This window comes from Pseudorasbora parva, chromosome 9 (genome assembly GCF_024679245.1).
Source record: "Pseudorasbora parva isolate DD20220531a chromosome 9, ASM2467924v1, whole genome shotgun sequence".
In the NCBI taxonomy this organism is placed as follows: Eukaryota; Metazoa; Chordata; class Actinopteri; order Cypriniformes; family Gobionidae; genus Pseudorasbora; species Pseudorasbora parva.
Window position 1 is genome coordinate 10,469,000 of NC_090180.1, and position 18,789 is coordinate 10,487,788.

Sequence of the window (18,789 nt, forward strand, 5' to 3'; positions counted from 1 at the left end):
GTCAGAAGCTTGAACGAGTTTGCTGGGGCCTAAGTCTACAGTTCGTCTTGGTACACAAAGAGGATAGATCACCCAAAATAAAAATTCTGTCATTTACTCGCTCGTTCCAAACATTTGTTTCTTCTTCTGTGGAGCACAATATAAGATATTTTGGAGAATGTTTTCGTCGATAAGAAAGTCAGTGGGATCCAATTTGACCTCATTGACAAAAACAGTTGAAACATTCAAAATATCTTAATATATTGAGGTGTGTTTAACTGTTAAGGAGCTTTATGGGATATACATGCCTACCCATTGTTTTTATTAGGCATTATGGTTATAAGGTAGGTATAGTTAGGTATACTTTCCTGAGATTAAGATATTTTGCTGTGGGTGGTAAAGTAACAAGTGCTTAGCTACAATACCTTTTAAAAGTTTGGGGTTGGTAAGCCTTTTTTCATATTCTAGTTTTGCTATCCTTTAGAAATCATTTTAATACGCTGATCAGGTGCTGAAGTAACATTAAGGCTATTATAATTATCAACGTTGAAAACAGTTGGACATTGTGTGGAAACCATAAAAACGTTAGCGTTAAGCGTTTATTTGAAATAGTAATCTTTAGTGACATTAAATGTCGTTACTGTCACCTTTGATGTATTGTATACATCCTTGCCAAGTAAAAGTATTAATATGTCAACCATCAAACAAATTACCTCTGTAGTGTTCATGTGCTATAAGATTAGCTAGTAAAATTTCTAAAATGACCGGCTGTTAGCATTGCATTGTAAGTTTACAAGGACTTTAAGAAGTTTGAGGAAAACTAACTGTTACTCATTCTGACAGACTAACTCACGGACACATGTAAAAACGTGATTGCTTCAGGAGATGCAGAGGCAGTTGGCAGTGAAAGTTGCAAACATGACTGCAGGTGATTCATTGGCGATGATCGGCGTCTGGTGGAGCAGGTAAATGATGAAGAGAGAGCGAGGGATCCCGCCTACCATCAGTACCAAGCGTCACTCAGCGGGTCCTGACTCATACAGAAGTGTAGTAGTGGGTGAGGACTATCCTGCCAAAACTCACTCACACACCAACTCCTTAAAGCCTCTTACACCGTTAGACTCATAGTTATGACACCATACCAAAACACGAGCACAAATACTACAGTATAGAGCCATTTTTGAAAACTATAAGAGAAGTTATTTTTGTTCTTAATTCCAGATGTGGAAAGACCAAAAAAAGAGGCTTGATTAAAGCAATCGAAGGAATGATATACGCATTTGAAAAACGATACAGAAGTAGAAACACGTGAGAATGCACAGATGATGAAGCTTGTCTTACTCATTCCCAGAGTCCCTCTATGTGTCATCTATAGAGAGAGGAGGCATGGCAGGCAGTAGGATGTGTGATGACACCACCTTATGGGAACCTTTCAGAAATAGCAAACTCACCACACACGCTGCCCAGGCGAACATGTGGCAATGCTAAGAATAAGTGTTTAAGAGTCGAGAATGATCTATTGAAGTGTTGTGTTCCTTTCTAAGTGTTAACAAGACCAGGAATAGATATTTAATTTTTGGTTGAATCTCTTTTAGACTGAGTTTTAAAAAAAATTAATTAGCCCTACTTCAAAATAGAAATAGTTGACAGTGTCTACAATACACTTTTAAATCAAAATAAGAAGTATTGGTTAATTAGGCACAACATCAAGGGTCAGTATGTTTTCTTTTAATCAGTAAAGACACATTAAATAATAAATATAATTGTGATTATAAATGTCTTTACCATGTTATTTACCATGTATGAACAAGAACTTTCTATTCAACAAATTAATCGATTTCCACAAAAATGTTAAACTGTTTTCAACATTGATAATATTAAGAAATGTTTCTTCAGCAAGGATCATGTGATGCTAAAGACTGGAGTAATGATGCAGAAAATTCAGCTTTAAATCAGAAATTGCATTACATTTAAAAAAATATTCAATTGTAATGATATTTCAAACTATCACTGTTTTTACTGTATTTTTGATCAAATAAAGGAAGCCTCGGTGACACTTCCTTTAAAAACATTTCCAAAATGTGATTTGATTTGAAAATGACTCAAAGATTGACAAGTTTCAAATGCTATAAAAAAAAATGATCTGTGGGGTATTTTGAGCTAAAATGTAACTTACGCACTAGGGACATCAGAGACTTATTTTATTTTTTGTCAAAAGGGGCAATCAATCACCCCTTTAAAATGTAAAACACTTGCTCAGCCGCTATTGACTTTTCACTTTCAGCCATCATGATAGAGGGTTTTTAAAACTGAAGTTCAGGACAGAGAGAGTTATTCTATGAGTAATGCTTGTTCACAGGAGCCAAGGAATGAAAGGTGAGATGCGCTCCAGCAGACACATGTATGGACCAGCGTGCATCTGTCTGACATACACACATTGTGGTCGACTAACAGCCCTCATTGGCCTCTGGAGGCGTGAGGTCTGAACTCCACAAACATCTGGAGAAACGCTATGGTATGTCTGTTCTGCAGTCATGAACATTCCTGTGCTGAATCACTTTCTAGGGTTTTATTTCTCTTAATTGTTCTCCGTTTTAAAAAAAAATACGTCATACTTTCCTGTTTGTAGGATATCTGTTTAAAATAATGAAAAAGGATAGAGAATGTATGCATTATAACCACAAGAGGGAGTCGAGTGATGTCACTGCCATGCATCACTATAATGTTATAGATATAGACATGTAGAAATGTAAAAACAAATCTAAATAATGTAACATTCTAGGTTCAGTGGCAGAAATGTAGTATTTTTTAGAACATTTTAATAGATGAACCCCTATTATAAACGCCTGTCCTTTCCTGGTTGAATGATTGAATATTAAATAAAACAGTTTTGGGCATTTTCAATTTTCATTTGATGTAGAATTGCCTCTCTACCCTCCCCTGCTGCGTGTGTCTAACTGAGCATGAATGAGTCGCTCTGTGTGTTTACACGTGTGTTATGCACACAGATAGCCATGATAATCATGTTGAACCCTCGACTTTTCCCTCCCCATGAGATTATTCCACCACACACAGTTAGCCAGCCTGCACAACAGGTGCCGACGGATTGATGCCTGGAGAGATGAATGATTAGTGGAAAAAAGAGAGAGAGAGAGAGAGTGTGCATATGAGCAACTTAGATTCTCCGGAGGAAAAAAAATGGTACACTGGAGGAGTCACTGAACGAGAGGGAGGGAATGAGATGAAAAAGTCAGTGAGTCAGTAGTGAGAAAGATTGTAATAAAGTGAGAGGGAGGGATGAAGAGGAGGAAGGTATAATTACAGAGAGAGAAAGAGAGAGGGGACAAACACTGAGAAGCCAGAGAGGGAGAGAGAGTGCTGAAGAAAGAGTCAGAGAACTGTCTAACCCTGCCCACTTTCCACTCAACCATTCAACTCCGGCACGGGCAGCCGTGCATCGTCAGGTTTCTCCAGAGCTCTGCTGTGTGGACGCCAACCCGGAGCTCATCAACCTGCAGGAGGAGCCCAGAGAGAGGACCAGCAGCGCTTCGTTCAGCCCTCTTTAACTTTTATCACCATGACCGCTCCATTCAGATAAGGATTATTTTGGACTGGCTCCCACTTTCCGTATCGATTTGACGAACAAGCCAGCGCAGTGACTGATCTTGGCCGCGGAGCAGAACAGGAAAGAGGTGTGAGTCTGCCGTCACTCAGGATGTCCTCTCTCACGCTCGTGACAGGGGTGCTGCTGCTCTCTGGCTGTTTGTCGGGGGGCTGCTCGCCCACGCCGGCCGAGAGCGGCTCTCAAGGTGCGGGGCGGCCAGACGATCCCGTGACCCCCTGCCCGTCCTGCGCTCTAGCCCAGAGGCAGAAGGACTCAGAAGAGCAGACCGACATGGTGGAGGCGGTCAAGAGGCACATCCTAAACATGCTGCATCTGAATACCCGGCCGAACGTCACGCACCCGGTGCCTCGCGCCGCCTTGCTCAATGCCATCCGCAAGCTGCATGTGGGACGGGTGGGTGAGGACGGCACGGTGGAGATAGAGGAAGACGGAGGAGGGCTGGGGGAACGAGAGCAACCTGAGGAGCAGCCCTTTGAGATCATCACCTTCGCGGAGCCAGGTGAGGACACTTTAGTGGCTTATGAGGATACGTGATGACATTAATAGCCTGTTTGTGGTGCTAAGTGATGAACTCTCACCTGTTGAGCAAGATGGTGAAGTGACAAGTAGTGAATTATTACTTGAAACCTTGGCGCCACCAATATAAATTGAATTACTATATAAGTTTGGAAACTACAATTTTAAAGGTTTTGAAAAAGTCTCTTTTTGCATTTATTTAATTGGTTAATTATTATTACAATTTAAAATAATTGTTATCTATTTGAATACATTTAAATGCCTAATTTTCAGTATCATTACACCAGTCTTCAGAGTCACATGATCCTTCGGAACTCATTCTTATATGCTGATCTGCCGCTCAAAAAACATTTATTATTGTTAGTCCTATCAATTTTGAAAATGGTTTGTGCTGGTTAACACTTTTGTGGAAAAAGGATACCATTCAAATATTTGTGGTGAGACTAACAAAGAGAAATGAATACTTTTATTCTTCAAGGACGCATTCAATTGATCAAAGTGACAGTAAATACATTTATACATTTACAATAGATTTATATTTAACAAATGCTTTAATACATTAAATGAATGCTGTTCATTGATCTTTCAATTCATCAAAGCATCCTAAGCCATCAAAATTCCCATAGAAATATTAAGCAGCACAACTGTTTTCAAGATTGATAATAATTAGAAATGTTTTTGAGAACCAAAACCAGCATATTAGAATGATTTCTGAAGGATCATGTGACACTGAAGACTGGAGTAATGATGCTTTGCATCACAGGAATAAAATTACATTTAAAAATATATTCAAATAGAAAATAGTTATTTTAATTTGTAATATAATATTACTATTTTTACTGTACACTAATTTTCACGTTTATTTTAGTAATGCGTTACAATAAGGTTCAGTGTGTTAACTGCTTGATGCATAAGGTATCTTCATGTATTTTGAATTAACAACTGAATAATAGTCCATTTATAGATTAGCATGAAAAATGCTGTTTTTTTGTGATGCCTAATGCATTAACTAATGTTAAAAATTGAAACTTATGATAAGATATAACCCATACATTTGATATAATTCAATTTAAACTGATCTGTGAAGTATTATATAATGTTTAATGTTGCATTATTTCATGTTATTATAAAGTAGGACTGTTCTATCTTTAGGATGAAATGGATAAAAACATACTTTTTTGGTAATTTTTTTAATCGTTCAAACTGTCGATTAATTCACCCCATTATGCTTGAAACCGTCCGTTTGACGGTTTCCATTTTTAATATATGCACCGCAGACGCTTACAGTATTATATGATGTACAGTGGATGTCACCACAAATGGCTCCACTCAGACTACTGTTTCGAAGGAGTGCTTTTTAAAAGCACTCAGGTAGGTGTTAGTGGAGGTCTGCAGGAGGGAGAGTTATCTTAAGGGGAACACATGTGCTGCAGCTGTGGAGTATTAACACTCCGACTGTGTTCTGCTGCAGGAGGCTCACTGCGCCGCGCTACTGATATGAAATGAGGATATGATGCCCCTATTAACAGCTAATGAATTTAGCCACTTAAACATCTTCAGTTCGGTCAAGCAACGGGACACTGTAGAGGGAGCGATTTAGCATCAGAATGACACCTTATCATGGTATGCCTCCAAACTGCGTCAAGTATTCACTTAAAGTCTAACTAGGGATAGTTTACCTGACATTTACTTTTCATATGTTGTTCCAAACCTGTATGACTTTATTTTGTGCAAAGTACAACAAATATTTTGAAGAATGTTAATGGGGTCCAATGTTGTTGGGACCCCAAAAGTTTATCAAAAAGAAGAAAAAAAGTCATGCAGGTTTTCATTTTGGGTGAACACTCATGTGGAGGTCTTTTTCGCACAGTATCACTCAATTTAAATGTCATACATCTCAAATTAACACTAATGTTGAGCTTTTTGACTCTAAAATAGGTGTCTGGTGACCTGATATGCTATTCACGTGTCATTTGTATAATGATAGAGTAGCCAATAGACAGCCATCTATTTTTTTTAACGATTGTTTGGTACAAAACCCAGAAATGGCACAAACAATACTCTTCCTTATTGAATTGAGCCGCCTTTAACAAACACTACGTCCTAGTTGGTTCAATAGACTAAGTCTGGGATGGGAAGATCCACAAGTACATTCCATTTTTAATTGGTTCCTCATGACTTATTTATAACAATGTCACTGATCCACAAATCAGCATGACACTGCTGTAAAAAAAAGAGCTAACAACATTTGTCTGAATGGGGTACGGAAGCGGATGGTTGAAGCGGGCCAATCTCATAGCTTTAGGTTTTTGTTTTTTTTGCAAAAACAATATAGCAGTGTTTCTAAAGATAACAAGGCTGACCTATCTTTAGACCAGCACCGTCCATGATGTGGACTGGCAGTCCTGATTTTTATACACAGATTGACCACCAACAGTCCCACACAGGCTTAATGGGATGTTTTCCGTAGCTCGTTAATTGCAGCTATCATCGAGTGCAAGAAGGAGCCAGCAAACGTTTGACGGCGCTGTCTATTGTGCCTGTTTACTTGCATAAATGTGCATAATGCCTTGATGCTATAAATAGACCTTTTGAATGAACATAAGATTAAAAAAGGCCCCTCAGAGCCTTTATGAGATTGCAGGGGTGTTAATGATGCTCCGGGGAGTGGGGGAGAGGGATGGGGTGGTTCGATCCCATACAAAACCCACAGGGCTATTAGCTGGCCATAATTGCTCCATTCATCAAAATATGGGGCCCAGTAATTACTCTGGGCTGCTCTGTTGGTGTGTGGAATGGTCGGGTTTCTTTGAAAGTATATTCACGAAACACAGATACTGGATGAGACTGGAGGAACGGGGACTCGTCAAAAGTTTGAAATTAGCAAAAAAAAAAATCTAAATATAGTTATTTACTCACCTTCATGGTGTTCCAAACTTGTATGACATTCTTTTATCTGTGGAACACAATCGTCCTTGTTCTGAACAGGTTTTTGGGGGATCCGTCCCATTGCTGACATTCCAGTGCCAGGTGTTCTGGAAAGGATAAAAGGTTATAGCAGTTGTGATGCCCTTAAAAAGTTCTGAAGGTATGGAATAAGAGTGAGATTGACACACTGAAAGAATTCACATTAACAATCATAGTAGCTGTTCATGCATACGGACGATCTGGATCTCGGAAAGGTTTGCTGATCTGGTGAGGTTAGCTTGGCTTGTTGCCTCTTCCTGAAACTGCTAAGTTGACAGACGCATTACAGCGAGTCTTAAAGTTTCACTCTGAGGGATGTTTCTATTTATTTCCTGGTCTGACCCCTGTGTAAACCCTGTCTCCTGACGATTCATAGGCTTCATTATTAGGGGACAGATAGGTGATATCTTTGTGTATTGTACAAGACAATGCCGTGCAAGACTCTATTATAGGTAAATGCAAGATAACACTTGATTATGTGAAGAATATGTTTTGTGCTGCGGTCATCAAGTGATTGTTGTAGTGATTGGGGACTGTGATATCACTTTTACATCCTGGTACAACAATATATCCAACTACAGTGAGGCTTCTTATTAACACAAGTTTTGGGTGGATGCTTTTTTAAACTAAACACAAAAGCAACTGATTTTGAAGTCTATTTCTAAAGTAATTCAATGATCTGACTGACAGCAATTGTGAATTGCTTTAGTCTGATGCTTTTCTTTTAAAATGTCTTTTCATCAATACATTCTGAAAAATATATAATTATTTCCACTAAAATATTAAACAGCACAATTGTTTTCGGCATTGATAATAATAAATGTTTTTATTGTTTTAATGTTTTATTTTTAAAATTAAATTGCATTATTTTTCAGAAAAGAAAACAATAATGAGAGAGTTGGTCTGTTTGTAGCAGGACATAATGTGCCTTTATTTAAACAGTCTTGATTTATGATGCTTTTAGTCAGAGGTGGACAGTAACTAAGTACATTTACTTGAGTACTGTACTTAAGTACACTTTTTGAGTATCTGTACTTTGAGTATTAGTTTTTCTGGAAACTTTTTACTTTCACTTCACTGCATTTGAAAGACAAATATTGTACTTTTTACTCCACTACATTTATATCTAGGTCCTCAAAGTCAAGTCGTTTTTGTAGCAGCTTTGAAAGTCAGTGGATGATTTTTTTTCTTCTTTAAAAAGTGTTTGGAGTTTTGCAGAAAGCCTATCAGGAATCACTTTTGTAGGATCATGTGAAGTTCAATGATTTCCCAGCCTTTTTTAAACACAGATTTATAGTTCATAGCAAAATGGAAGATGACTGATGTCAAAATGTTCCTTTTGGCAAGTATTCACATAAACAAAGTTGATTATGTCTTAAGTGAACATAAACAGTTGGGAGAATATTAAATGTGTATCAGTGTATTGGATCCGTGCATTCGGCCTTAAAATGACACCAGCTTTGTAAAGGGCTTTGTAACTTTTATACAAGTATTAAAATTAATTTAACTTAGTTGTAAGGAAATTTACTTTTGATACTTAAGCAATTTTGAAAACAAATACTTCTTTACTTTACTTTATATCTGTTTTTACAACTTTCACTTGTAACGGAGTAATGAAGTTGTGTAGTTTCTCCACCTCTGCTTTTAGTTTAATAAAGGTCAATCATTTAGTTTGTATCTGGTTTGGTGTAGATAAAGAAAAAAAAGCAAGTTGAGAACACTTTATTTTAGTCCAGATATTATCAGAAAACGTTTACCGAGTGATCAAGTATTTTGGCAGTGTTTCATTTATTAAAAGACATGAATGCAACACTAAGTAAAAAATCATTTAATCTTCTTTGATACTCTAGATGTTCAACTAGTTACACTCATTCTGCATAAAGCAGATTATACCCAAATTATATAAATGCAACTTTGTGATATTCAAAACAAATCTCGTCCTTGATAAATCAGTGCACAGACACTATAGCAAACTGTCAACATATAAAACAGATAAAGGATAGAGACAATATGATAAGAATGTACAAATAAGAGGAATAATTCAGTTTGATTTACGTGACAGCGGGCACAGTTGACCTTTGCCCCGAAACTGCAGTACCACCAACATGCTTCGGAAGTGTCCACCTCACCCAGACCCGGTCACCTCAGAGACGCGTGGCAGTGTTTTTTTTTTTTAAACCTACAAGAAAGACAACAGAACTACAGTAAAAGACTTGCTCAGGAACCAAATGACTGGCAGAAGAGCAGTTGCCTTTTAATATGGAAAGAAAGGCCAACTCTCTATACCTGGTCACACACTGCGGCTCTTGTTCGAGTTAAGAGGTGTTCTGATAAGAGATCAGGTTGGATAGCGAGAGAGAGGCGCATTCATCTGCAAATAAAAACCAGTGCTGTGCTGTTTCCTTCTCAGAAAACATCTGCAGTATTTCTACAATGTTTATGGGATTGCTCATTCCCATTGACCTGCAATTACGGAGCTGTATTCTTGATTTTTCATTACTTGCCAGAATTTCTAAAACTCTCAAAGAAATTCAAAAAAGGCGTTGCAACTGACAAAGTAACCAGTTGGGAGCATAACGGAAACTTCAAACAGATTCACATTTGTAAGGTGGCACTGCATTGTTCACTGATCTGTTTGACAACTTAATCCACAGAGTAAGGGAATATTGGCTTTCATTTCAGTTTAAAGGTGAAACACCATATGTTCCCAGCAACTCGCCCTGATCTCATGCCATTGGTTTTTGAAAGCCCCACTGAGCCTCAGTGTTTATATTTGAGGGGGTGAATCAACGGCTATGGTTGTATCTGCATATTAAATTGGAATAGGACAAAATTATTTTACCATCCAAACTACACACTCCAGGTTTAAAAATAGTTCTTTTGGTTATGTGTTAAGTCCATTCAGTGTTTCGTGGGAGTTTTCTGACAATGTGAGATTCAATGAAGAGAACAGACTGTCCAGTAAAGTTACTCAAATATCTCAGAGGCTTTCATGAGCTTTAAATAGTAATTCATCCAGACAGATTTTCATAATATCAAGAGAATCACAGCACAAATGCATAAGGGACTGCTCTTGAGTTCAAGACTGGAGACTTCGAGACTCATCACAATGTCAAAGACTGCAGTCTAGTGCATCTATAGACAAACAATTTAAAAAAATGGTCTAGTCTTGTGTGAACTGACTGTATTGACCCTTCTTTAGTTTCATAGCTCACTATTATATACAGTGTCATATGAGATGACTGAGTAAAGGTAAACCTGCAACCGTATTTGTCTAGAGAGATATCTCAGTGACACATTGACGAGCATAAAAGATTGAGTTCTAGAAAAAGGGTTTTCGAAAGCCATGCTGATTATCCTTTATATCAGATAAAAGGATTTATTTAATGCGGACACGTTGACTAAATGGTTGAATTAATAGCTGTCCTGTTGAGGAGGGGTCATTTAGGAGAGTCAATATCTTGCGTCTAAATCAGCAGTGGTTACTGATGCTGAGCTGGCATATAGCAGACAGTCTTGTGCAAGTTATAGAAAAGGGCCTTGTCATAACATACATGCTTTATGTACACAAATGGAGTGCCAGGATTTTAGGAGCAGGAAATGTTTTTAATGGACTGGGTCTAGGTGTTGACGAAGGACTGCAGATGGTGTCTCACCAAAAGACAGTTTACTACAGAAGGCATTATGTACACCGATTCTGTTAATCAGTCTCTCATCTGGTGGCTCTAACAGAGCGTGCCACTAATAGCGGTACGTCAGAGCTGGGAAGATGAATCTGTATTTAAACTGGGTCATTAATGTAATAGAAATGTGAAATTATTTTTGAAAATTTTATTTTTTCGCTGCCCTACGAAGCCACTCCCAAAGCCTCCGCTACTGGATTACTGGATGGATCACTTTCCCCACCACGTTCATTTTCATAAAATCCGTTCAGTTGGATAACAGACACTACAATTAGAAACTGAACGTGTCTGTTCAATATAATGAGTGAGTCACCGCGCGAGTGTCACAGCACAAACGCTGCAGAAGTCAGATTACATTCATCGTGATGAATGAGCTGAATGAGCTCTCGTGATGAGAGCTGAGGTAAGCGCGTCCGCGGCAGTCGTTCACAGCACGTGTTCTGTCTGGCGCGTTTTCAGTTCATGCCTTTGAAAGCTTAACTTTCATAGGAAATAATTTGAGAAGTTGAAACACTCACTTTGCTCCGCCGGCCGCTTCGTTTACATGAATGCCTGCAGCTGCGAGCTGAGCTGTGAGTGCGATCTTCCACTGCCCATGGTTGAAAACATGCGGAAATAACTCCCTCTACTGGCTGTAGTCTTTAGCTTCTTGCCAAAAATTCAAAATAAAATGCATAAATCTTGTCTCAGGAGGATATGAGGGGGGAGGGGGCACGATCATTTGAATATACTCCAGGGTTTCTACTGATATAAAGCCATATGCTACTTGCTGAAGTAGCCCTTTAATAAACTGATTAGGTTTTACAGCATAACATACCATGTGTAAAAAACAAACTAAAACTGACCAACTGCCTCATGTCTTTCATTCACAGGAGATGCCCCCGACGTCATGAAATTTGACATTTCTAAGGAGGGCAATACACTGTCCGTGGTGGAGCAGGCCAACGTGTGGCTGTTTCTTAAGGTCGCTAAAGGCAGCCGAGGGAAGGGGAAGGTGTCCGTTCAGCTCCTGCAGCATGGCAAAGTCGATCCAGGCTCTTCCGACGGACCCCAGGAACTGGTGGTGTCAGAGAAGGCTGTGGACACACGACGCAGCGGCTGGCACACGCTACCCGTGCCCCGCACGGTGCAGACCCTGCTGGACGGGGACAGCGGTTTGCTCAGTCTCCGTGTCTCCTGTCCGTTGTGTGCCGAAGCTGGTGCCGTGCCCATCCTGGTGCCTGCAGAGGGCAACAAAGGCAAGGAGAGAGAACAGTCTCACCGACCCTTCCTCATGGTCGTGCTCAAGCCAGCCGAGGAGCACCAGCACCGGCGCAGCAAGCGCGGCTTGGAGTGCGACGGCAAAATCCGCATCTGCTGTAAACGGCAGTTCTACGTCAACTTTAAGGACATCGGGTGGAGCGACTGGATCATCGCTCCGTCTGGCTATCACGCTAACTACTGCGAGGGTGACTGCCCCAGCCACGTGGCCAGCATCACAGGCTCTGCCCTCTCCTTCCATTCCACCGTCATCAATCACTATCGGATGCGCGGGTACAGCCCCTTTAACAACATCAAGTCGTGCTGCGTGCCTACACGCCTACGGGCCATGTCCATGCTCTACTACAACGAAGAGCAGAAGATCATTAAGAAAGACATCCAGAACATGATAGTGGAAGAGTGTGGCTGCTCATAAAATGCCATGAACTCCTAACAAACACTTAAATGTTGGTACGAAGCACATATCAGAGGATTGGCGTTCTGTGTTCACAAACTTCTGAGCTGCAAACTCGGGCAACCCATTTGTTTCCAGACCATTCCAATAGGACTAATTATTGGAGCGGTCTTCGTGGCACTTTCATATAAAAATGACGGAGGAGAATAAAGCATAATATATTTTTTTTAATGAAGGGAGACAGAGACTGAGAGGGAACGGGTGCATATAGGTCAAAGTGTCAGCCCTGATTCTCTGCACTGCAATAAAGAGACTTATTTTGAAGTGTGGAATTATATATTCTGAGAAGCAGAAAAAAAACATGCAACTCTATGCAAGTCAAGTATTATTACTGGATGTTCTTTTTTATTATTATTTGTCTTGTTAGCTTTTGTTTAATGTTTTTATTGTCCTCCCTTTTCCCTCTCACACAAAAAAACTATTTTTTTAGTACATATTAAAAGCAGTAGTAGTAGTTTTTATTTCATTCTTTTTATGAGAAATACTTGAACAAAAATTAGTTTGACCAGCTGCTGCAGCCAAACTACATTATTATTGCTATTATTATAATTAACCTATTATTATTATTATTATTAAGATATTATTATTATTATTTTTCTCCTAAACATTCTGAATGTTGATGAAAAGTAATATAAATTTGCACTAAGCCAACATTCGTAACATGTGATCCCCAGAGCATTATGGGCCACATTCCAGTTGCCATATTAGAGTCTAGAACCATATGCATTTGGAACTTAGACGTAATAAACCAAAGACCATACACATCCCATTCTCAGAGCAAATCAACAGAATGCCCAGCTCTGTCAATTTATTTAAATTAGGAACAACAGTGTATGGCCAACATAACAAACCATTAACTTAATATAGCACATAAAATAACTTTCTTTTGTTCTTTTTTCTCTCCCCCTGAAATAGCCTCAATGTTAAGATATTTTATACTATGTTTCGACAGTGTTTGTCTCTACCAATGTATAACAAAGGTTTTAGATTCTGAACTGAAGCCTAGCCTTCAAACGTTGTTCTCAACAGACATTCAGTAAAGAGAGACAGAAACAATATCTTGGCAATGGCAATCTGCTTTGCCAGGTTCAAAGTACAAGATACTAAAGGAACTTGATCTGTTTTATGTAGAGTTATGCAACATATGGTGGTATGTTGAACAAATCAAAATATGTGCTTGTCATGTTTTATATCTAATTTATTTTGCAGCATATTCTTTGCTTCACTATTAAAGATGAATTGTACAACTTCACATTTTTGGATTAAGTTAACAGTGTGTGTTTACCAGTCCAAATGACAACCATTATTTCAACACTAAATGCAATATAGTTTGGCAATTTAAAATAACGGTATTCTACTTGAATAATATATATATATATATATATATATATATATATATATATATATATATATATATATATATATATATATATATATATATATATATATATATATATATATATATATATATATATATATATATATATATATTTCTGTGCTAGAAAAAGCTGAATTTCAGCATCATTACACCAGTCTTCAGTGTCACATGATCCTTCAGAAATCATTCTAATATGCTGATATGGTGCTCAAGAAACATTTATTATCATTATTAATGTTGCTGTGGATTAATATGGTTGTGGACACTGTGGTCATTTGTGTTTTTCAGGATTCAATTAATAGAAAGTTCAAAAGAAAAGCATCTATTTAAAATATAAATATTTTGTAATATTACATGCAATGTCTTTACTGTCACATCTAATCAATTTAACGTCTCATAAAAGTGTTCATTTCTTTTTTTTATCTAACCCAAACTTCTGAACAGTAGTGTAAGTCACAAACCATTATGTATTATAAGTTTGTGGTTTTCCATTTTACATAGTCAAAGTATAAAAGGCCTTCAATAAGAGATATATGCACTTACAGAGGGACTTTGTCAGCATACTGGCTTGCTGTGTCAGTACAAGAGATGTGACCCAGGGGTAGAAAGGTAATTACCGCTATCATCACTCAGCAAATAAAACCCCCACAGGTCCTGTGAAAAAGAGCCTCTCTCAGAGGAGGACATAATCTCTTCCCCATAAACCCTTCATGCCATTTAGAGCACAGCAACAGAACACACACAGCTGATTTATCACTAATCATAATTTGAAATGAATTCCTCGCCATAGAAACGCACAGAGAGATGTTCAGAGATCATATGCAAATCATCTCTTTTCATTGCTGCCTCCTTTATAATTACGGTGACAAGTAATTTCATATGACTTCTGCTTTTAAAAATCCAATAAGGAATATAGGCCAAGCTCAGTTCTCTTTTGAATTAGTCTTGTAAACCTTCCAGAAACATTCTCCCGGTCATCTTGACGTCTGAGGCTTGAGGGTGTTTACATGAGTCTTTAATTGTCTGCCTATATACACAAACAATACATGCTTTGAAAGTGCATGTGTAGTATTGTTGGGGACTTATCCAATGTGCCTTTATAGTCCCGTAAAAAGGCAATCACATCTTTGTTGGGTCTACTTGTGTTGATAACTCCACTTTCTATGGTAACATTAATCAGGAATCATAAAACGGGATAATGAACTAAAACAAACATGGCAGAGTTCAAGTTCATTTCCTTGTGGTGGTAGTGCCTTCCGCACAAATATAACATGCAATCTTGAATTAATTTATTGTTAAATTATTTAATAATTTGTATGTAATAATCTATAATTAATAACTCACTAGAAACAAGCTGTATGTAAACTGTTGCAGCGATCTAAGCTTGACATTGAATATCACCAGTAGACCTTGTGAGGTATAAACATCACATGCATTCCTGCCCTTCAAGGACTTGCACTTGGAGAACTCAACATACCTCCAACAAGAGAATAAAGGCAGAGAGGAGGACGCTGGATCTACAGAATCTGTGTGGGTGTAAAGCATTGTCAATCCTCCAGGAATAAATGTGTTTAGAAGGGTGTTTGTATAGATTGTAAGGGCTGAAGTGTTTATCTAACACCTCATCTGTCAAAATGAAGACAGAGGATGTGTTTTACATGCCTTTTACAACTTGGGACTCTGTATATACCAACTCTGACAGGATGACACAATTTAGCCTCCTGAATGAGACATGGTGGCCTTGGACAAGGCCAGTGCCCTCCCATTCATATTTACAGAGTCTCAATGGCTTACATTCAATATTGGCCAATTTCCCGGTTAAAGAGTTGTGAAGTATTCTGTTGCACATGTTAAAAAAATTGGCTAAAGAATAGGTTCAAACTCGAAGCGCCATGTTTTTTAGATACACAAATCTTCTTTCAACAAATGGTTAGACCCATTAAAGACCAATGGTCAGTTAAGCAAGTCATTTAAAGCATGCCCCAAAGAGTATTTGGACTTGCCCATCATTTAAAAACAACAACAACAACAACAACAACAAACCTTCTACTTATAATGAAAGTAAATGTTTCATTTAAAAGCAGAAATGTGAAGCTTGCACATTTTTAAAAGCACTTTCATTTCAGGTTGAAATAGACTACATGACCACATGAACACTAGGCATCATACACCCGTTGTATTTGTACCAGATTTAAAGTCACTTAGAACACAATACTATAGCAGAAAAAAAACACCTGATTACTGAGACACATGACAACTGAAACCAATGCATGTTCTAAAATCTGCAAAAAATATCAAATATGTTTGATATTCTTCAACTGGATGGATTCGTAGTCTGAAGCTAAAAACAGACTCTGTGCTCATCATACACAGATGATTTTCTCTAAAAAAAAAAAAAAAAAAAACTCAACTTTGACTGCCCAAAATCCACAGACTGGCTCTGAATTTCGGCAACAATAGCATTGACTACTCTACATTGTAAAAAGTCATGTACACTCCTGGACAAAAAACAAACGAAAAAACACACATGGACCATGCCCCCAAATCTAAGACATAATGCTATTAATTGTCTTAACCACTAATTATTGGTCAGGAAATTTACTAAATATAAACACATTATATATATATATATATATATATATATATATATATATATATATATATATATATATATATATATATATATATATATATATATATATCTGCCCAAACTGCAAAGACAAACAAGAAGTCATTTTTGGCGTGTTCAGAATCCAGATTTGATGCCTATAGTAAATATTTGGTCTCACATTAAACCCATACAAACTGCAATTTCGTAAGAAAGCATCCACATAAACTTCAATGGAAACATATTGCCCCAAATGAGAGCATTTTTTATTATATGCAAAAATGTGTAGCCAAATTTTTTTTTTTTTTTTTAGTGAAAAGGAGAAACACATGGAAATTATTTTTTGTGGTCATACACATTATGACAACTTCTGTTAATTGAACTTTAGTAAACTAGAAATATTTCTTTATCGACCATAATTACAACCTTCTAGAGACTGGGTCTGGGTGTTAATCTAATACCTGATGTGCAGTTGTCTATTTCAGATGGCCCGGGCTGGCCATTCAAGACTCAAAAGTAACAATGGTACCATAGCTCTGACAATGGCTCCCTCCTGGGAACGCCGGTGAACGGAGAGCTATCTCAAGGTTGTCAAGAGCTTTATCTCATGCCAGGCTTCCAAGGGGTTGTGCAAATCTTGACACTCTTTTCAGGGCGATAAAAAGTCTGAAAGACAGAAAAAGGGCAGAAAAAAACGAGGTCTTGCTGCCTTGGCCTACAGTAGAAGTCCACACAAGGTGGTCTGTTGTTTTCAAGGCTGAGAACAACGTATCATGTCTGCTGGTCTGGTCAGCTTTCTCACTTTGACAATAAGAGTGAGAGTGACTGGGAAATCTAACACTCGTCTCTTTGTTTGCAGAGAAAAACTAGAACGGCAGCCTACAGACTGCACGGCTCCTGTGTTATCACTACAAACCTCCTCTTCCCTTTTTTTCCACCCCTGACTCCTCTTCTCTCCGCTGAGACATAAACTCCTTTATAGTGCATAATATGTGGGCTTGAACATGGATGCTGGTAAAGTAATACCTGCAGAGGGCACAGAAAGTGCATTCAGGACAAGAGAAAGAGGGCAGATAAGACCCTGATTGGTGATGGGGAGCATGGCCCTACACAGATCTGTCCATTTGTGCACTGACCCAAAATCTAATAAATGGATTTGTCATATGATTAACAATTGCCCATTCTAATCAGTGGTATACCAAAGTGTCATTTTTATACCACACAATGGCCAGTCCTGCTGGTGTCAATAATGCAGTACTCTTTCTTTCTTTGTTGTCCTATTGATTTATTATTGATTTAATCATACATACAAAATGATACTGAAATCATTTTAATGGCTTATTGGTAGAGGTAGACAGTAGTGAAGTATTTTTAATCTGCTTAAGTACATTTTTCATATGTCTGTATACATAGTGAGTGTTTTTCTTTGAAAAAAATTTATGTCACAATATTTCAAAGCATAATACTGTACTTTTTACTGCACTTGAACATCATTTAATACTTAATTACATTAAAAATGTAGTACTTTCTTACTTGTATAAATAAAATTTTAAAAAAAGGAAAAGAGTAAAAGTATTTCAAAGTTTTACTCGAGTACAAGAAAGAAAGTACTACATTTTTAAATGTAATCCAAGTATTCATTTTTATTTATAAAATGTAGTGCAGTAAAAAATACGACATGATGCATGTTTTGACAATTGAAGTAAAAGTTTTCCAAAGAAGTACTTGAGTAGAAAGTAAAAATATTGCGCTAATTTTTGTAAAAACTCAAGATTAGCATGATCTTTTATTTTTTATTAAAAATATTTGCACAAACTGCCTCAGTACTTTAAAAATATTTATCAGCCGAAATCAAGCGATGCGTAGCCTATGGCATCCCTATATAAGGTTCATCCAGTATTATCAGCAGCTTTATCATGTTGCTCAGGAGATAATAACCCTCCTCCATCCCCAGCTCCTCCTCTCCTCCAGTCAGGACTTTCTGATATTCCTCTTCGAATCCAACTAAATATCCAACAGCATTGTGACGACCACTTGGTAGTTATAGTTGTTGCAAATAATTCATGACAATTTAAGAAGCCATATCCTCTCTAAGACATAAAAATTCTGTTAAAATTCTGAAAATACACATGGCGTGAGAGAGAGAGAGCGAGAGAGAGCGAGAGAGAGAGAGAGAGAGAGAGAGAGAGAGAGAGAGAGAGAGAGAGAGAGAGGCGCAAACGACAGCCGAGGACAGAACTAAAACATTTAAACATAGCCTGGTTACACTTTAGATCTGTGATAGTCTGATTTTATTTTAGATTTTGGCTTCCAAAGATT

General features: G+C 37.8%; 1 protein-coding gene and 1 long non-coding RNA gene across 2 annotated transcripts; one reads left to right on the forward strand and one right to left on the reverse strand.

The window, feature by feature from the left end:
- The first annotated feature begins 2,166 nt into the window (after positions 1-2,166).
- inhbab (inhibin subunit beta Ab) lies at positions 2,167-13,736 on the forward strand. Its single transcript, XM_067453858.1, has 2 exons — positions 2,167-4,103; positions 11,643-13,736. The coding sequence occupies exons 1-2, from the start codon at positions 3,695-3,697 to the stop codon at positions 12,443-12,445; spliced, it is 1,212 nt and encodes a 403-aa protein (XP_067309959.1). The 5' UTR covers positions 2,167-3,694; the 3' UTR covers positions 12,446-13,736.
- LOC137090115 (uncharacterized) lies at positions 4,047-9,266 on the reverse strand. The gene is made up of 3 exons (XR_010907822.1): positions 9,143-9,266; positions 7,040-7,155; positions 4,047-4,182 (listed from the first exon to the last, which is right to left on the reverse strand). It is a non-coding gene; the product is annotated as an uncharacterized lncRNA (long non-coding RNA).
- Positions 13,737-18,789: the final 5,053 nt, after the last annotated feature.

Bases quoted from the DNA above. Each gene is read 5' to 3' on its own strand.
- inhbab (XM_067453858.1), top strand. From the start codon at position 3,695: ATGTCCTCTCTCACGCTCGTGACAGGGGTGCTGCTGCTCTCTGGCTGT. The intron at 4,104-11,642 runs GTGAGGACACTT...TTTCATTCACAG, and splicing joins CATCACCTTCGCGGAGCCAG to GAGATGCCCCCGACGTCATG.